This window comes from Megascapheus bottae, chromosome 16 (assembly GCF_031878675.1).
Source record: "Megascapheus bottae isolate mThoBot1 chromosome 16, mThoBot2.hap1, whole genome shotgun sequence".
Lineage (NCBI taxonomy): Eukaryota > Metazoa > Chordata > Mammalia > Rodentia > Geomyidae > Megascapheus > Megascapheus bottae.
This window is the reverse complement of record NC_143524.1, coordinates 33,540,463-33,561,915: the sequence shown is the minus strand read 5'-3', so window position 1 is coordinate 33,561,915 and position 21,453 is coordinate 33,540,463. Positions and strand designations below refer to the sequence as shown.

The following is a 21,453-nucleotide window of genomic DNA, read 5'->3' as shown; positions in this document are numbered from 1 at the left end:
ATTATCTATAGATGAGTCACCGTGCTTGTCCCAGGTTGTTATAAGGTAAATACCAGTAGGTCACTGGAGATAGCAGAGAACAGCAGGCATCTTCAACAGTGAGAATATCAGGCACTCAGATGTCTGCATGCTTCATTAGCATCCAGGAGTTTGTAAACTCGAATTTCATATAAATCTCCATTATCTCTTATTCTGTGGAATGTATTGCAAGAATGGTCTCAATAGGAAAAATGCACCCATACCTTATAGAGTCTTGGATATTATTGGTTCTCACTTTTCTTTTATTGACCTGACACATTGCACAATTGTGAGAGACCAGACTCCTGACTTCCAGGAAACCATCGAAGGATGGTAAGACAAGTCTGAACTTTAGGGGAATATCAAATCTGAATTCTAATGTTATCAGATGTGTGTGACCAAATACAACGGATGCACACACACATTTAAACAAACATACAAAATGGCCTTCTTTGAACAGCATAACATTAACATAAAACATGCACATAACATTGGATAGCATAAACATGAGAGACAGTAAAGATTGCCCAATTCTTATTCATCATTCCACATGATGAAATTGTGTCATTTATAGAGGCCAATTGCTTCCATGATTTAGCATTAGTCAATGGCAACATAATTCAGATAACTTAAATATTACCATCACCAATTTGACAGTATGAAATTCTAAAATGAACTGTTTCAATGGCATCCAGATATTTCCTTAAAATCTCCTACTAATTAATTGAGCTGGCTTCTCTTCTTTATTTCATTTCATTTGGTCCAGAGAATTGTCTTTTATTAGCATGAGAGGTATAGCTTATGGGTCCAGGAAAAGCTTTTTTGTTTGTTTGTTTGTTTTTAGATTGGATATACATATAGTATTAAGAAGGAGATGGCTCAAGGGTCCAGGTTAGTCATATGAGCCATTAAAATGCCTGTACATTGGAAATCAGTAAAAGTACACGAAAAGTGCTGATATCTGCATATCCACACATTTCTATTCATAATTAAATTTTTCTTCTTTTTAATGAAAACTATAGTGAATAGATGCTCCAACAATGGCAACCGATTCAATCATCCTGAATTGAAAGACATGGAGAGACAGAGGCTATGAACTTAGATATTTCAAGACTTCAATTACAGATTTGATCTGTTCTTGTAGAGAATCTTGGATAAACCATTGACCACCTCTAAACTATAATCTCATCTCCCTACAAAAAGAATTAATAGCATCTACTTTGCAATACCATTTTGAGGAACAAATGGGAATATATGTTAATTTCTAATAAAGTGACTAAAAACACAGTACTTATACATTAAATAGTAGTTCCCTTAGAAACAATAGCAGTAGGCATGGCCACAGAAGCAGTAAAGTGTTCATTTTAGCAATGATAATACAGTGAGTGATAAAATGACATTAGTCATCTTCTATACTTTCTTCATATCTGGCTGATGAGTTCATAGCCTGCTCAGATAGCTAAAAAAATTAGCCATGATAGTTAAAAAAACATCATTCCATAAGTTGGCAGTGGAGGGGGATTTGCTCTTTAATAGGGCTTCTCTTTTAATCTAAAGCTAAAAATATATTTCAGAAAGGTCTTTAGGATACAGACTAAAATGAAATAAATTAGTTTAAGGCTCAACCATCTCACATCTCCCTAAATCCTGCATGTGGGAATAGTAGCCAGATCTTGGCTGCTCTAAACCAGAGGCAGAAAAAAATGGAGAGGTCATAATCCTGTAAATGTACAAATCATTTTTAAAATTTTATTGTAAAGGTGATGTACAGAGGGGTTAGTTATAAGTCTGGTAATGAGTACTTTTTTCTTTTTTTGCTAGTCCTGGGCTTGAGCTCAGGGCCTGAGCACTGTCCTTAGATTTTCTCAAGGCTAGAGCTCTACCACTTGAGCCTCAGTACCATTTCTGGCTTTTTTCTATGCATGTGGTACCGAGGAATCAAACCTGGGTCTTCGTGCATGCTAGGCAAGCATTCTACCACTAGGCCAAACTCCTGGCCTGAGTACTTTTCTTTTTGAACAGTGTCACCCTTCCTTCAGTTTTCCCCCTCCCAAATCTCCTTCCCCCTAAGTTTTATAGTTCATTTCCAACATAGTGTTAGGATTACTTTTTTTATTTTGGGGGGGGGGGTTGGTCGTGGGACTTGAACTCTGGTCCTAGGTGCTGTCCCTGAGCTCTTCAGCTCAAGGCTACTGCCCTGTCCCTTGATCTACAGCGCCACTTCCAGTTTTCTGGTGGTTAAGGTTAATTGGAAATAAGAATTTTATAGACTTTCATGCCCAGGATTGGCTTTGAACCGGGATCCTCAGATCTCAGCCTCCTGAATAGCTAGGATAACAGGCATGAGCCACCAGCGCCTAGCAAGATTACTTTTTTTTTTCTTTTAAATAAAGGACCCATTGGAATGATGGGCTAGGATTTATAGACTATGGAACTACAAGAAATGGCAGACAAGGAAGTTTCAGGGACATCTCAAAATTGTCTTTTCCTCCCTAATAAAAGCTCTAACTATGCACCATGAACCAGCTATTATCCTGTGTAACTACAGTGTCACACCTCAGGAACCTTGCCACAGAATAGTGAAGCTGACAAAGAAGTTTCTCTGCTATAAAAATTGTGTGTATACATATATGTGTGTGTGTGTGTGTGTGTGTGTACATATATTTTGCCAGTCCTGGTACTTGAACTCAGGGCCTGAGTGCTGTCTTTGGGCTTTCTCAAGTCTAGGATTCTACCACTTGAGCCACAGCACCATTTCTGGCTTTTTCTATGTATATGGTACCAAGGAATCGAAGAATTAAGCCCGGGTCTTTGTGCAAGCACTCTACCACTAGGCCAAACTCCCAGCCCTATACTTACATTTATGTAGTACAATACATATGCACATATATACTAGTAAGTTTCAATTTGTATTTTTCATATAAATTTAAAATGGTTTAATATATTACTTATGGAATTTTTCTTCCCAGAGCTTAGATGGGATATTTTTGCTTCAGTTATCTTCTATATCTCAAATGTAACTTATAGTGTAATACAAATGCTGAAGAATTCTTACGTAATCTCTTCCCTCTGGCACCATGACTTTATATGAGGCAACAGATCTAAGGTGAAAGTATCTACCAAACAAAAACAATTGAAAAAAAATCCACTCCCCCAAAAAGAAGTACAGGTATAAAACTGTCAGGTATTGATCAGCCACAAGCATTCTCTTGTGTGTAGTATGTTCAGAAGGATAGGAGAATCACTTTTAATGTTATTTGAATGAAAAAGGTACTAAACACCTGCTCAGCTTTTTCAAGACGTAATGTAGAGAGACATCCACCTATAAAGAACTAAAGGCAGAAGAGAAACTAAGACTCACTGAGCTCCAGGGCCAACTTAACTATTGTATTTCCATTATTCTTAGCCTCTGGACCTAAGCCAATCTTTTTATTTTATTTGTTTTTTTATTGTCAGGATACTGTATAGAGGGGTTACAGTTACATTCTTCAGGTAGTAGGTCTAATCCAGTCTTGAACAATTAAAGGTTAATACCTATCTGTTTGGTGGCAGAGTCCAAATTCTACAATCTGGCATTCAAGGCCTTCTAAAACATGAAAGCCAGCTGTTTCCAGAATATATTCAATTCAACAAATATTTACTGAGTATAAGTGTAGAGAGGGTTTATGTTGAGCTTGATGAACACAAAGGTATAAGAGATAATCAGTCAACTATAACTTGTTTAAGCCTTATGAATAAAACTGAAGAGAGTGACGCCCTCAGAGATAGATTCTGACTAGAAAGAGCTGGTTCCTGGCAATGGAGTTCAGCCTACAGAAAACGATCTCCAAAGCTATAAAAATAGAATGTATATAGTGGCTGCAAACAACATTAGCAGACAGGAAAAATAAAGCAAGACAGATATCCAAAAGATTGTGACAGTCAAATATAAGAATATCCTGGGTAAAGTTAAAACAAACACAGGCAGAAAAAAACACCTATCATAACACTGCTACTTGCAGAAAAGGAAAAAGCCAATTAGAGATTCCAATTTTGACTTTTAAGCAGAGATAAGTTAAAAAGAACATTCAGATTTAGCCAGAAAAATTTTCAAATCCTACCAGCCTAAAATTAGGCTACATCCTATAGCCTTCATGTAGAAATTTTGTTGCTAGGAAATGAGGAATCTGAGACAGACAGCTAGACATTTTTATATTCCAAGACAAGTTTACACAGTGAATTCACACATGGTAGACAGACCTCTATCACTGGGGTTTATTCTAATGTGTTCGTTTATGTGAAGCAGGCATAGTGCTAAGGAAGTAAAGGCTAATTTTGCAATCTCAGTGGGACCATATGTTAGCTGTTCTTGTCTTGGGCCAAATTTCCTTGGTAGATAACAATTAATCTTTGACAAATAGTTGGGTAACACAGTGTGATTCAACAATAGCATGTCTTCCTCAGGTTAAAGGATATTCCAACAGCAAGGTAGACGTATTTGTTTTGGCTATAATTTTATGTACTGCCATTGGCAACTCATTAAAATGCAATCCATTGAGAAATCAGCCACTGGGCAAAGTTAGCTTCTTCTTTACTAAAGGAAGCCTAGGTCTGTGATTGGCTTTCAGGCTTAAGCAACTTTGAGGAGCAGATTGAGTCTCCTTTACGGAGTACTAGAGGATGAAGTTATACAAGAATCTTGACATTTCACTCTCTGGTCCCATCAGTACTATCTATCACTTGAAGAGTTCAATGGAAATAGTTTTCTACCACCATTAAAAGTTATTTGGGAGCTTTTAAGACACAGCAAATATATTTCTTTAAGAGAAGTTTATTTGCTTGTTTAAGAGTGCTGCACTTTATATATAGTGCTGATATAAACTGGTGCACAGGATCCTCTAAAACTGTTTATATCCACAGTAAAATACATTTCTGTGATACTCATACAACAGAGTTAGTCCAGAGCAAAGGCTTCTTGAACTCTGCTTATCTCCTAGCCCATGTGGTTGTTACTCATCTTTGCCATGTTTTGTGCCTCCTTCACTGCTCAGCCTGCCTTATGATCCCAGTATGCTGCTCTATAGAGACTGCCTATTCACTTCTCTGAGATGCCTGGACACAGTTGTAGGCAGCCATGAAAGAACAGGTCTCTATTCCTATAGCGACCTAATATACCCTACTTAATATACCCTCAGATTTACCAAGGTCTTTTTGAATGTACAACACCTTTCTCTTTTATTCCTGCTACATGTCCTAGTAGCTGGATATCTTCCTGTCCAAGGACATGTCATCTCTGGAATATTTCTGAACAAAGGTGCTTGAATTCAAGGCCTGGTCACTCACTGTCCCTTAGCTATTTTTGCTCAAGACTGGCACTCTATCCCTTGAGCCACAGATTCACTAATTAGAGAGTATCACAGACTTTCCTTCCCATGTTGGCTTGGAATCAAGATTGTCACATCTCAGCCTGCTGAGTAGCTAGGATTACAGGCACGAACCACTGTGGTCTGGCTAATTAATAAATTTCAAAGATTGCATAGTCCATAACTGATACTTTCTACATTGTAGTTTTCTTAGCAGCAAGTAAGTTCAACTATATGGCAGTAAAATTAGAGATTTTTGTCTTAATCTAGCTAGAAATCATCTAAGAAAATGGAAACAACCTGCCTAGATGGAAAACTAGAATTCAAGTTTTCTAGTGCCTAAGTAATTACCTGAATGGGTGAAGGTGTCATCTGGAGAAATTGTATTTTTATTTTTCCAGAGTCCACCAGTCAGACTAGAGCCAATGCATCGAAGTTACAAGGAAACTGTGATAAATTTGGCCATAAGTTATTAATAATAAAACTGGACTAAGAGAATTGGAATGAGCATCTTAGGGCATCAGCTTCCTGTCATTATCCTATTTGAAAGCATTTGAAAAAAAGTGAAATGACCCCATGTCAGGGATATGAGAGGATTTCATGGCCAGAATTATAAATTTCATGACCTCTCTTCTTTATTCCAAAACGGAGAATCTTAGTGTTGCAATGTGAAGCCTGTATTCTGCTCTGCTGTGCTTGAACTAATGACCTTTACATTCCAAAGTACAAGCAGTTATAACACTCAAATCCCACCCTAGATTAGGCTATAGCTTGCCTCTACTGCCTTGAATGAGTCATGTATCATGGAATCAATCTTTCTCTTGCACTAGAAGCAAGCATCTAGAGAGGGCAAGGCGAATGAGAAAAGCTTCAAAAATGTCCAAGCATGTGGATCAAAGAGAAAGCAGGATTTTTAAGAGAGCATATGAAAGGAAAAAGAGAAAACCTTGTAGCATCTGCTATTTGTTTGGAAGCACAGAGCTGAATCTGGTACTAATAAAACTATTCTGAGATATGTAAAACTTGGGACCAACCTCTTTTTGGTCCCAAACAGAAGGTCCAACCTCTTGGTGCCAAAAAGAAGGAAGAGGAGGAAGAGAGGAGGAAGAGGCTTTGAGGAGATTAAGGCCATCTGAGCTCTGATTCAATTCACAAATTCAGTATGATCTATGAAAAGCTTCTAAATAAATCTCAGAGCTTGAGACCTCATACCTGTGGTCCTAGCTACTCAGAAAGCTGAGAGATCTAAGGGTCCAGGATTGATACTGGTCTAGGCAGAGAAATCAGTGAGATTTCTTAGCTTCAATTATGCAGAAAAAAAGCTGGAAGTGGAAGTTGAGTGCTGGTGTGCACACCTGTAATTCCAGCTAATCAGGAGGTTGAGACCTGTAGAGAGTGGCTTAAAGCCAACCCTGGCAGAAAAGCTATGTGAGACTCAACTCCAATTAACCAGCAAAAACCAGAAGTGGATCGTGGACTCAAGTGGCAGCGCACCAGCCTGTGCAAGAAAGAAAGCATGTGCATGTGCACACATGTGTGCCAGCATGCATGCAGACACACACACACACACACACACACACACACACACACACACACACACACAGTCCCAAAAAGGTAAATTCAGAGAGCACATATTAATTGCCATTAAAATGAACAGGAGTTCTTAACTCATGGAAAACAGTACATCATTCCACTTTCAATCCAGGGCCTAAAGTCTGCCAAACAATCCCTTTTAGAGCTCATCCTTAAATTATAGGCTCATAATTCACTCTTTCTCAGATCCAAATGAAGTACTTACTGTCTTGCTCAGAAACTGGGGTACAATATATGGAAAATTTAGGAAGCATGTTTTCTTATCCAAATGATACTGAAAATAGTATGAAATCCTAGATTTAAGAGACAGAGACCAAAAATAAGACAGAGAAAGGACTGAAAAGAGGAGAGACAAGACAGGAAGAATATATTTTGGCAAAAAGCTAAATGTTGTTTCCAAGGTAAGAAAATGAGAACAGAAAGAAGGAGCCAATCTGTGAAGGACTTTTGGGAAATACTACTAGAAAGATTCTCATTAATAGGAAAGCCCAAAGAACTGAAAACTTGTTTCAGCAAGTGACACAAATATATTCTCTAAGTATAACTTTTGTGAGTAAATTCTCTCTCTCTCCCCCCCCTCTCCCTTTCTCTCTCCCTTTCTCTCTCCCTTTCTCTCTCCCTTTCTCTCTTTCTTTCTTTCTTTCTTTCTTTCTTTCTTTCTTTCTTTCTTTCTTTCTTTCTTTCTTTCTTTCTTTCTTTCTTTCTTTCATTGGTGGATCATGGGGCTTGAACTTTGGGCATTGTCCCTGAGCTCTTCAGCTCAAGGCTATCATCCTACCCTTGAGCCACAGCTCCACTTCCTGTTTTCTAGAGGTTAATTGGAGATAAGAGTCTCAGGTCCTTTTGTGCCAGAGCTGGCTTTGAACCTTGATCCTCAGATCTCAGCCTCCTGAGTAGCTAGGGTTACAGGTGTGAACCACTGTGCCGGTTAGACCCTCTTTCTTATAAGAAATACACCGAGTGTTTTATGAAGCCCCTAATAGTAATTGCAAACTGGTAAGGGATCTTTGTGTGATAATTCAATCCAACATGCCTCTTTTCTGTTGCCATTGTTGTTGGTGCTCGTGGGGCTTGAACTCAGGGCCTGGGCACAGTCCCTGAGATATTTTAGCCAAGGCTAGTATTCTACCACTTTGAGCCACAGCACCACTTCTGGTATTCTGGTGGTTAGTTAGAGATAAGAGTCTTACAGACTTTCTTGTCTGGTCTCAGCCAGGTGTGTCCAGCTCAACATGCCTCTTTTAAAAGACAAAGAAATTTAAGTTCAGAGGTACTAATTGCTTCCAGTCATTATCAAAGGGATTCTATGTCAATCTCCTAATAATCAAGGTAGGGTCCTTGCCACTATACTGTACAAATGTCACATTGGGAGGTTGGAGTAAGAATAGTACTGGTGCCTAAGTGGAGCAAAGAGAGGGGAAATGTCATAAAGTCCTTAAAAGATCTTCATTGTTAATACAAGGTGACAAACCCCACTAATTAAGTCCCTCATCCTTATTTGTCCCATATGGAATATAACAAAGTCTGCATACTCAATACATGCTAAACCTTTAACTACTGTGAAATATAACAAAAACCTTAAGTATGTTTCCTGAATCCTTACCACCAGTGAATTTGTAGCTATATAAATATCATGGTGAACAAGAAATGCTGTCTTGTCACATTCAAGCCAAATAACAGCTGGACTTTAAAAATAAAATTTTGAAGGCATTTGCCTTTTATATTTTTAATTTCTGGTTTCCTTGCTTATGGTTTTGTCCTTTGCTTTTGATGAGTGGTTAACACACATGCGCAGCTGCCTCTTTTGGTAACCTTTCTTTGCTGCTGTGTACCCAGGGTTATGAAGGAGGTCTACAAATTGCTTACTAAGTCATATTGTCATGTTCACGGTTGGAAGATATTATTCTAGGGGTCCTGGTTGGACTAGAACCTCATCTTTTGGATTGACTTAGTTCTTTCTGAAGCACAGAGATAGCACAACTCTTAAAATAATTGTTGGAAAGCTGGGGAGAATTTGGAGTTGGTCATGTAGGATGAGGAGAAGAGTGCTAGAGCTGGGGTCAGAACACATCTGGCACCTTAGCTCCCTAATGTATTTTTCTCTCCAAATTCTCTCAAAAGTACAAAGAAGTCCTACTCAGCACCTTTTCTCAGTGATAATAGTGTCTGTCTGTCTGTCTGTATTGCTCTTCCCTCTTTTTTATTTATTTATTTTTTGTGTGTGTGTGCTGGACCTAAGGCTTGAACTCAGGACCTGGGAACTGTCCCATGTTCTGCCACTTGAGCCACAGCTTAACTGTTTACTGCTAGTTTTTTGGTGGTTAATCAGAGATAAGAGTTTCATGAGCTTTCCTGTCTGGGCTGGCTTTGAACCACAATCCTCAGTTCTTAGCTTCCCGAGTAGCTAGGATTACAAGCATGAGCCACTAGCACCTAGCTTTGTATTTCCCTTTTACTCTTCTTTCATCTCTTTCTCTATACAAGAAATGTGTGTTTTGTTCCACCAAAAACTCAGTGTAAGAGCAAATATACTTTCTCATTCTTCTGATACTTCAGTCCCTATTTATCTTCCTGCTGAAGGAAATATGAAGATGCAAGTAGAGAGAGTATTATGTGTACCTGTTATCTACTCCAACTTTAATATGAACTGTAACTCCAGCAGGCTTTGCAATCAGCTCACACTTGAACAGATGCCAGGAAATAGTCTGAAGTCAGCAGAAGGCTGCTCCCCATCCCAGCAGCCCTTACAAAGGCATGGCATTGCTCTCTGTATTAGAGCAGGTAACTTGACGCCATTCATGAACTCACAGTCCCCCAAAGCACATGAGGTCTCAATGGCAACTCTGGGCAAGCTTCTGAAGGGAGGTTTTCACACGCTCCTTAAGCTCCTGGGCCACTACAGCACTTCTATGGTTACACTCGTCAGGTCCTACTGCTATGTGTGATGGAGTAACATGAGAGCTGTTGTATGGCATGGTCTGCTATATTTAGGGGAGAGGAAATGGGCCATATTGGGGAAGGTCACAAGGAGTTTGTTCAAAAAAGGGGAGGTACCACCTATTTCTCTGTATATGCAAGAGGGAAGTAGGCAGCTGAAAGTAGTCCCTGGAATCACATCTCACTTCTATCCTTATTATGTGGCCCATAGTAAGTTATTTAATGACATTCAGTCTTGATTTTCTTAACTGTTAAATGGAAAAAAGATCTTCACCCAGTATATGAGAAAATGTCTGTAAAAGTACTTGTCATTTTCTATAAGTGCTTGATAAATATTTCTTGAGTTAACAATAACTAGAACATTTATTTGAATCTAAACAATGTAAGTATGGAATGGAATTTCTGGCGATCTGAATTTTAAAACATTCTAAAATATGATTATAATTTTTTAATTTCCTCTTTTTATAATGTTAATAACTCCAGAATAGTCACTTATCAGGCATATGATACCATCAACTTGATTATCAGCATAATCAACTGACTGTATTTATAACCAATACACAATTAAAAAGCCAAATCAGAGTTTTAAACTCCCATTTTTTACATGAGGAAAAGGATATTTCTCTGATTCTGTCTCTGTCTCTGTCTCTCGCTCTCTCTTACCCCATCATCTCTCTTCTTAAACCTTATTATAGTAAAATAAATCCTTGCTAAAATTAAAAAAATAAGACAAGTTAAAAAGTGTGAATGGTGGATTAAGAAAAATCTGCTAGAGCAAAAGTAAGTTATAGAGCTCTATAATTTATATAGTATAGCCAAATGGACTAGATACTTAAAAGTGATAGCAATTATATAAGGCCAAATATTTAGGTTCTTCATGATATCATCTTCCAACAATATTGAGATGGGCCAATTTGAATCACTTCATCACTGATTTTCAAGCCAACCACAATATCTCTATTGCAGTCAGCTGCTGAATGTCCCATCATTTGGGCTTCCCTACACAGAGGAATTCTAACCCTTGCTAATGGAAAATCCTCACTTCTAGACTCTATAAAAATGTCAGTGTGCTCTTGCTACACATTCTTCAAAGAAGACAGCAAGTATAGCTTTGCTTGGTATTCCTCTATTTTTCTTTTCCTAATTATCTTCCTTTTTCATTCCCTATCTGTTTCTGTCTTTGTCTCTCTCTCTTAAATACATGCGTGTGAGTGCGTGCTCGGGCATGCACACACACACACACACACACAACATACACTTGCACATAGCAATCAAAATGTATTTCTTCATCTTGTCACCAGAACAACCATCAAACCTTCTTTTACTGATATGAAAACCCTGCCTTCTGGAAATTCTCCCAGTGTTTCCTAATTTTGCTACCACCTACCCTTTTAGAGCTTATGTCAGGGCCTTCTGCACTACCTAGAAAAGTCTAGTTCAGATTCTCTATGAAGAAGTTTTTATGTTTTTTCAAGGTTTCTGGAAGAAAGCCTGCCAATCAAAGGGATACTAGTAAGAATCTGCCCCTCAAGCTAAAAAAGGACTGTTCACTGGGCCTGAGATGGGTAAAGTATCACATTACTCTAAAGAGAACAAATTAATCTTCTCTGACTGGTGGGACAGATTCTGCCAAAGAAACAGCTAACGGGAAAGCCAGTCCCTACTCTGTGATGACACAGTAAATAACCAGGCAACATTACTACCAAAGTGCTGACCTAACCCATAAATTGTATGGGGCCTCTGGAGAGCAATTTCTGCTGATGTGCTGCTTGTGCATTTAAGACAAACAAACAAAAAAGGAAGAGGAGCATGGACAGGGCTGGAGGTAAACATCCTGAGAGCAGGGCTTTTCTTTCCACTGAGACTTGAAGGATGGTCAGTCACCGTTAGTGCCCAGGTCTGGCTTAGGCCTCTCTGGACAACTAGAAAAATTAACATCAAATTTTCTGTAAATGTCAATCCCTAGAATGATTTAATTATACCTTAGACTCACTTGATTAAATGACAGTAGCTTAAAAAAATCCTGCCTTATATATCCTGCTTGCTTTTCTTTTTGATATCAAACAAATAATGAGTAGGTGAAAAAAAATAGGATACTAATGTTTATTGACTATTGAGGGTTATTTTATTTTAAACTTTAAAATTGCACTGTAAGGACCAACATTTCCTGTGTTTTGCCTAGAAAACCCAGCCAGTGACTCCTAAGCAAGGCCATCATGGCACCCAGCACATAGCTCAGGTAACCCTATGGAATACAGAAGCAGAAGAGCTGGAGAAAAGCCACTTACCCTCTGCATCTTCTGGTCGAGTAAGGTCAATGACGCCTGGACCCAGCTTTCCATCTTCACTTGACTTTCCTGTTAACTGAGGCCCCAAGTTCTCAAAGCGTGTTCTTTCCTAGAGGAAGAAAAATCAGAGGCTTAACCTAGATTCCAAAGCAGCCTTTATCTTCTAGTTTCTATTTTACTTCATGGGCAAAACCTGACTTTACAGGCTTTTTTTCCTCTTCTTCCTTAAAACCTTAATGCAGTCTGCCTGCCTGCCTGTCTGCCTGTCTGCCTCCCTCCTTCCCTCCATCCCTCCCTCCCTACTATCTTCCGTTCCTTCCTTCCTTCCTTCCTTCCTTCCTTCCTTCCTTCCTTCCTTCCATTTTAGCACCAGCAACATTTCCAGTGTTTTCGCAGATAATTGGAGATAAGAATGTCATGGAGTTTTACAGCTGGAGTCTCAAGGACTTTTCTGCCAGGGCAGGCTTTGAACAATGATTCCCAGATCTCAGGCTCCTCCTCAGCTAAGATTACAGGCATGAGCCACCACAGCCTGTCTGGCTGCCAACATCATTTGAGGAAGGCATTTGGGGATATTCTGCTAAGGCCTGAACGTGGCACCTACTCAATGCTGACAGCATGGAGAACATGGTGCCTGTAAGGAGTGGAACCTGCGCAGTGGCTCTGCAGATCTCTCCTCTGATGGATATGCAGCACTGATCTAGAAAGAAAGCTGAACGAAACATGCAAAAACTTGAAGGAGTAGTTCCTGTTCAAATAGCCTGCTAAATTTATGGGAGAGGAAATTTTACATTTACAGATCAGCACTGTATTGATATTCCTGGGGGAACATGAATTCAAATTGCATGCACTAGAATTTCAAAAATAAATAATATTTCAGACAAGTAGACTAGATGATGGCATTGCCCACTGGTTTTCATTGTGTCTTTCTGGAGATAGAAAAGGAGGACATCAATCCTAACCAGGCCAGGAGCTAAGAACATTAAGCACTCTGCTGCTTCAGGAGGGAAATCCAAAGCAGTCTGTCTGTTCACCAGATCTTCTGGTACCAGGAGTTGGAGTTACTGCAGTGACTGGGGCCCTGCTGCTTGTCTGGTGTGCTTGTCTGCAGAAATGTCCTTCTCTCGCCTGCTTACTCTCCAGACTCAAACTTGGCTTTGTGTGATGCTTATGAATGAATGAAACCTTGTTGTTCATTACTATGAAACAATAGTATTAAATGTCACGTCAGCTTGGATTTACAGACATGAAATAGCAGCTTCTAGCTCCGGGAAGAGTTTCTGCATGTTATACTTAATGCATAATGCAGCAGTGGAGTGCCGATTGCTGTGCTGTCTATTGTTCAATGACCTAGTTCTGTACTGAGCACGTTCAGCATTAGATAGAAGCACTCTGAGTGTTCTCTTCTGTAAGATGTTTAGAAACTTGGAAATATTCTTAAGGAGCAACATACAATTATTTGATAGAGACTGCCTTGTTTGTACTGCCACACTACATTTGTGCTTTCTAATACGATTATTTCTTGGAATATCATTATATTTCTATAATTAATTCCCTTCAGTCAAATTGGGCAGGAAGTCTTCCAGTTTCCCTTCATCCTGGAATCTGTTGAAATCTGCATAGGAGGAAAATGCAGTATAAACCTTGCTTTAACCTTGCACCATTTCTATGAAAGATCTGCCACAAAGATTATATCCATGAATTTCTCTGAGTACTAGTAACTCGTTTCAGTAGCAATATGTAGGGAAACCTCTGAAATATGACACTTATAAAAGACAGGCTGAAAATAAAAACCAAATTAAGTATGGCTCCCTAATATCTTCTTATACGAAAACACTGCCATACAAGAACAAATTAACCCAGATGCAGGACACACAAAAAAGCAACCACAAGCCTTGTGGGAGGTTCACACATTGTCAGGGGAAGGACAGCTGCTTTTAATCAGCCAATTTCTATCTGTGAGTAGCACTTTTAGTTGTCAGGATGTAAAGAAAAGGAATTAAAGTGAAGATGAGTAGTAGCAGGGAAAGCAACATATTCAACCTTTGTTTTTATTACATTGTTTTGCATTTCAAATATTTGCATGTGAATGCTTTCCCTGTGTTAAATGCAGAAGGGAGTTCTGCTGTGACACCTGCAGTCCTCTTAGAAGAACAACCTTCAACTGTGTTTTCATAGTGGGGGTGGGGTAGGCAACTTTCTGTGAAAATCAACAGACTGTGCTATCTATCAATATGCAGATTTCAAGTATCTTTCTAGTCATTCATTCTCTTTGATTTTACTGGGAAATATTCTCAGTAAAAATACAAATAAATATATAAATAAATAAAGTTCTTGAAAGGATATCAATATTTTGACAAGAAAGGAGAAGAGGGAAAATTACATGCCATGGTTTATAAAAAAAAATCCTAAAAAAACAAAGCTTACATGATGATAATATCTTTTCTCTTATAAAAATGAAGTGCACTCACAATTCAGTAGTATCAGCTTGTTTTGAATCATAACAAAAACCATTCATAGCATTCAACAGCACATTCACAGCGTCTTTGAAGTCAGACAATCTTCTGACTTCATCAAAAATAAAATCCTCAGCATAGATACTTTCCTTATAAAATATCAATATTTTGACAGAGTCGAAGACAAGGAAGAATATCTCATGAAATACTTGTTAAGTAGGCAGAAAATAAATCAAAGATAAAAAATTGTTTGGGGCAGTAGGTTGCATCTTAAATTTGAGAATATTAAGCACTATGTTTGAGATTAAAGAGGGACCCCGCAAAGCCATGGCCTTTCATATACATTTCTCCCTAGTCTCCCAGAAGATTTCCTTCTTTTCTTCAAAGAATAGCTCAGAATATTTATTTGTCAGCCACATGACCATAAGAGACTGATGCCTACAGGTTAGGTCTGAGCAGCTGAGCGAAGCAAAGATTTTACTAGTGAGACTGAACATAAACCTAGGAGATACAGAATGTGAACATGGTCACAGAGGCTAGTGAAAAGATAAACTCCTAGCCATAAAATGCCGAGGGGCATGCCCCTCTATGCAGCAAATACAGACAGGGCTAGCAAGTCCTTAAGTTCCAAACTCCTAACATACTTGAACTAGCCCTTCCCAATGCACATAGACATACATCTGAGATAGGCTACTTCATAGGTAAGTAGAACACATCACTGCTAATTTAATCCGATCCCCCTGGAAAATTCCTGTCTTTATGTGGACAGTGAAATGTGTGTTTGCCATGCAGAAATGTGACCAGACACTTATGCACTGTCAGTCACAAACATGCAGGCAACATAAAAGTTATTGAAAAAAATTAAAAGTCAGCTCTGCTGTGTTGTAGGATGGTTGGCTCTCTAAGTGCTTTGAAATTATGATGTATGAGGTAGATGTTGCATATTAAATAAAGATATTTAAATGATAAAGCCCCCTTTAGTGAGAGCTGATGAATGTTAAATGTTACAAGCCACAAGATGGTAGCATCCATCATGTTCACATATTATCGCAGTCAATGCCGGGCAGCGTCACTCATGACAGATAGACTGCTGCATTATTATCCCTTATTTCCAGAGTCATTGAACAAACCATTCAACTCCTCCAGCACCATTTCTAACTCTGCATTAAATTAGCAGCTTTTCCTTTTTAACGCTGGCAAGCCTGATCAATTACATCTTTGTATCACTGGGGAGGGGGAGGGGGAAAGAGAGACAGAGACAGAGAGAGAGAAAGAGAGAGAATGAATTTGGACTAACTAAAAGAACAGAGGTTTGTTTTCATCTAAGGGGAAAAATCAACTTCCTCTTACTGGCAACAAATGTAAAATTGTGATCTTGGGAAAGAACAGCAATGAAACAGTAAGCACACAATAATGGCTTTTCTTTGCACTTAGATAAAAGCTGAATTTTTGATGTGCACAGTATATTTTAATAAAATTTTATATACTATGTTTTATACACTTATTGGCTATTCCATAATAATGTGTGTGCTAACAGTAAAATTGCTCTTAAATTTATGTGTGTTATTTATACGTTCCCACGTAACAATGCTTTTTGTTGTAAAAAATATTCTGTTTATTAATGTAACTTTACAACCACTGCATCCAAGATCCGTGGTAAATTAATGACATTTTTATTATTTTATAGTGTCATTAAATTTTTACTGATCACTCCATCAAACAGAGGCAGTAAAGGCCATAATGTAAACTGGGACACTTAGATCAGGCAGCAGGAAGACATTCCATATAGTCTGAAGAAAACTGCTGGCAATAAATGATATTTATACCATCTTTAAGCATGTGAGAATACTTGGATAAGTTTGGCAAAACTGTTTCAGTAGTACAGTGGATTGTGTACTTAAATAACAGTTTGCTTGCCAGTGAGACAAGCCTTTTTCAAACCTTACACAAGATGACTGATCAGATTCATCTCTTTAAAACAAATAACTATGAAATGTAATGATATAGATAACAGACACCTTTCCTGTGGGTTGCCAAGACTGACTGACCCTCCTTGTGCCTCAAGCCTTTCAAACAAAATCTCCTTTGCTATAGTCTAAAGGGGAAGATAATGGCACATGCTGAGAGAAATCTTTTGTTTGTTGCTTTAACAAACAAATTTATTCCATCTTAAATAGGCTTGCCTGAGCAATGATGTGATATATTTCATTTCAGTGGTCCGAATGAGAGGCACTTTAATACCCTTTATTTCAAAGCTCATTTCTAAACAATGTCTGAATATGGAGTCATTCATTGTAGTCATACAACATATGACTAGGGGCCATTAACTACACCACAGTTCAAATCATCCAAAAGAAATCATTATCTTGAGTTATTTTCATGTGTAAAATACATTATAATTAGGGTATTTGCTGATTGTTAAACTTTTTAATATGTGTTATTAACTAATTTTATATAGTCTATGTATATAGAAGATAGTAAATAGAACCTTCTATGCTCATATAATCAGAAATTTAGTTGCAACTATTTTCTTACATGGAAAATCTGGTATGATTCTCTTATGTAAATAAGAATTTTGTTGTTGCTTACACAAATACACATTAAAATATTTTAAAAGGCCTTTAAAAGCTTTTAGATTTGTAATGACCTGATATTTTACATGAAAGGCTAATGCTATCGCCCCGTCAATCATGTTCTTTTTATGTACTCCCAAAGTAGTGTTTTCTAAGAGGAAAAACACAAATACATATGCCTTGAAAATAAATTTCAGGTCAGGTACCAGTAACTCACACTTGCAATCCTAGTTACTAAGAATTCTGAGATCTGCAGATCATAGTTTGTCTCCAGCCCAGGAAGGAAAGTCCATGAGACTCGTATCACCAATAAATCACTCAAAAACTGGAAGTGGCACCATGGCTCAAGTGATAGAGTGCTAGCCTTGAGCAAAAGAGCTCAGGGACAGGGTCCAGGCCCTGAGTTCAAGCCTCATGATTGATATGGACTATTGACTACCATTTGAATACTGGAGTAGATTCCAGGAAAATGCTTTTCTAAACTAAAAGTAAAGCAAAGCAGATTTTTAATTTCTTAACTTCCTTCCCATTCTGCCAACTGGCCAACAGTACATGTCTCACTATTTTCCTTGTCTTTCTCTGCCTGGTCAAGCATCCAGATTTGCTCATTTGAATTCAATAGAGCCTTTTGGCCTGGTCCCTCTTTCAATGCTCTGTTGACATCACTAACCTCACCAGCACAAGCCTTCAGCCTTGCACACCTAGCTCACTCCTGCAGCTTCCCCTTCCTTGGTGCTGTCCTCCCCAATCTAGCTCCTCACACTGCTTCCTCATTCCACAGGTCTAATGTGGAACCTTCCATGGCCTCCTATTTTCTACTGCTTTTTATCCAAACCATCTCCCTGGCTTTCAGGCTCCATCATTCACTGCTCTACCTATTTAAACTCAATTTTCTCTAATTCTTCTCTCATCCATCTTCTGCTCAGGGTATATAGCGATAATCTTTTAATAATTTTACCAAGATCCTTCCTTGTTCATGACTGCTGAAAATGCTTTCTTATCTCTTCTTTCTAAGTCATATTCAGATGGGAAAAACTCAAGTTTTCTATGAACTCTATAAGTTGGTGAATATGCCTACTTTCTGAAATGCCGAATTTCTTAAGTCTTCCCTATATAATAAGTCCCTAGTTTGCACAGTATGTTAAAGAACCAGGATTAGGTTCATAAATACTGCCAAGATTTCCTCAACATATTGAAATCCAGAAATTATGTCTTGGATCTTTTCTATGTATCTTACACAGCATTTAGTATTAGTACCCATCAGTATGTACAGATTTATATAAGGACACATATCTTACTTACTCATATAAATTAAAAATACCCTGTATAAGCAAATATGCAAAATGAGCTAGAAATGATCAATTTTCTAATATTTCAAGTTTGTGAATGAGTTGTTTAGATTTAACCCTCCTCTTATAAGCAATGATAATCAAAATGATATTCAGAAGAACATAAAATATTTCCTAAAAGGAACTAGACAATATCCAAAGAACACAATAGAAAAATGCATTCAATTGTACAGCTTGATATGAATTCAAACCAGAATTTCTGCAAGTAAATACTTGCATTTTTGAAGGCCATTTTAACATAGTAGCAACAAAATACATCACCTACCACAAAAGCTTGGATTTTTAAGTAGTAAAAATTTCAAAATAAATTATTCTATTCAGTTTGTTTTGTTTGGGGAGCAAGACAATAATGAGCATTCAGCACAACAGTCCTTTCTCTTACTCTGGATGACTCATTTCTTTCTAACGTATTTGTCATGATGCGATTCTCAAGAGCTATCATCTGACTATAAGATATGGTTTCCTTTTCGTTGACTTGCCAAACTCCTTTGCTCAAGTATTCTAATTTTATATCTTTGAATTTACTTTTAATAATTTAATGAAGAGTAAAAACTATAGGCTTTATATGGGAAAGGTGATTCTTTTTATAGGAGGGGGTAATTTTTGAGGCTCTGAGATTTACTTCTTGATTGGTGTTTTGATGATTCCAGAGTCAGTAGTCATGACAGTAAAGATTCTAGCTGAAAGAAACAAAGATACCTGATATTTTTGAAAAGAAAGAAGATAGAAATGAATGAAAGATAAATAAAAAGGAATGCATGCAAATCTGTTACATAACACAGTGATCTCCTGTTCAGGTTTATGCTGAAATACAGGAAATCTGCCTGTTGGTTTGTTTTGTTTTTATTTTTGTTTTTGTTCTGTTTTGTTGGTCATGGGTCTTGAACTCTGGTCCTAGGCACTGTCGCTGAGCTCTTCAGCTCAAGGCTACCGCCCTATTGCTTGAGCTATAGTGCACTAGTGGTTTTCTAGTAATTAATTGGAGATAAAAGTCTCACCGTCTTTAGTGCCTGGCTGGCTTTCCATAGCAATCCTCAGATCGCAGCCTCCTGAATAGCTGGGATTACAGGTGGGAGCCACTGCATCTGGCCTGCCTGTTTTTCTGATAAGAAAATCTTCCTTGAGAAGTTTTACCTGTAGTCTCAACTCCCCCTAAAAATAATTTCTTTCATTCAATTCTTATATTGTGGAGTTATTCACCATTAACAACTCTATGAATGAGTTAAAATCATCACTTTCTTACAAAAGGTAATAGAATAAGCTGCCAAACAAAATCATATTAATTCCTCTTGAAAAATAAGTGCATTACTGGGGGAAATAATCCAGGTGAAACTACTCAGAGACATAAAGTACATGGTCTGGGGCGGGGAATATGTGAAATAATTTCCTAAGAGTTTAAAAATATACACACGGCACAGTTGACACTCTAAATCTGCTCTCCCCAAATCTCAACATCTCAGACTGTGATTATTTCTGAAGGTAAGGGTTTGTTTTTATTTTTCTTTTCTTTTCTTTTTTTTAAAGAGATGATCCAGTTAAATGAGACGACTATGTTCTCATACAAGGAGGAAATTCAGACACACATTATGCATGTCTGCACTCAGACAAAAAACCACGTGAGAGCAAGAAGGTGTCCATATGTAAGCTAAGGAGAGAGGCCTCAGAAGGTCCACGTGTGCACACCTTAGGTTTTATGGAGCTTTCAAGAAACAATCTCAAATGATATATGACTTTCAGCTCCTATAACTGAGAGAACAATATTTCTGTTGTCTAAGCCATATGGTCTCAAATATTTTGTTGTGGTACTCCCAGCAAAGGGCATATTTTGACTCTTTTTCACAAGAGATTCTTTTTGCAGTTCAAAACTTATCAGGTAATAATAGCAGCTTTTTAGATAGGATATCTTACTAGCTTCAGAAGCAATCATGAAAAAGCTTGTGGCATTAGGAGCTAGTAGTGGTTTTATCTGTTGACAGCTCTATTATCTATCTCAATCTACCTACCTATCTGCCAACCATACATTAATCGCTGGTTCTTCATAGGAAAAAAAAAATTCCCTCAGAGGAAAGGAAGATCTGTAAGGCTTGGCAAAGGTTTTCAAAAACCAGATGATTCATACTTGAGGCATGAAACAGAATCAATAAAGACTGATGTAATCTGTTCAGATCTCCTCTCAAGATGCTGAGATATGCCACTGGGCCATAAGCTCCTGGAGAAAGGAAAGTGTGTCCTGACTAGCTCTATCCTGCATAAGCACTGTGCCCTGGAAGCAACACATGCCTTCTGAAACAAACCAATGTCTCCAGAGCGTCTTGCGGATATGTTTTATGGAGCTTTCAAGAAATCTTCTCAAATGATGTATGACAAGTTTCCCTGTGGATTTGAAGAGCACACAAAACAGCGAGTTCTACCTTCACAAGCCTGGCCACAGCAGCATCCTGTATATATAGTACATATGCTCAGACTCTTATCACTGCCCATCACATGATAAATGACACGGTAGCATTAACTCTGAAGATATGAGAGCCTTTTAGCCTTGGGAACCACTGAATTAAATTAGTTTCATCAGGATTATAATGCTTACTGAACCCCTTTAACTGAATGCTTTCTGTCTTGTTCATATGGTTTCAATATTGTCTCAACCAATTGCAAGGTTATTTATAAGTTTGCAACTCCCAAGTAGAGTTATAAAGCATTCAGATTTAAGCAAATCCAGTTGTGTGGCAGCGCAGCTTCTACTTATGTGTGGTTTCAACTTTTAATTCGTGTACAGGGCCATGATACTGACTTGTTCCTGAATATTCTCTGATTAGCTTTTGTTTCAGTTCACAAAAAGTCCCATTGTAAAATTATACAAACTCTGGTTAAAATTAACACATGATTTAATAAATAGAGAA

At 38.0% G+C, this 21,453-nt stretch overlaps 1 protein-coding gene across 23 annotated transcripts in view; it reads right to left on the bottom strand.

The window, feature by feature from the left end:
• Sox6 (SRY-box transcription factor 6) overlaps nt 1–21,453 on the bottom strand; it is a 559,138-nt gene that overhangs the window by 25,038 nt on the left and 512,647 nt on the right. For all 23 annotated transcript variants that reach the window (XM_090348077.1, XM_090348078.1, XM_090348079.1 and 20 more), the window contains one exon: nt 12,179–12,287. In XM_090348077.1, the coding sequence (XP_090204203.1) occupies nt 12,179–12,287 (109 nt within the window). The remainder of the gene's footprint in view (nt 1–12,178; nt 12,288–21,453) is intronic.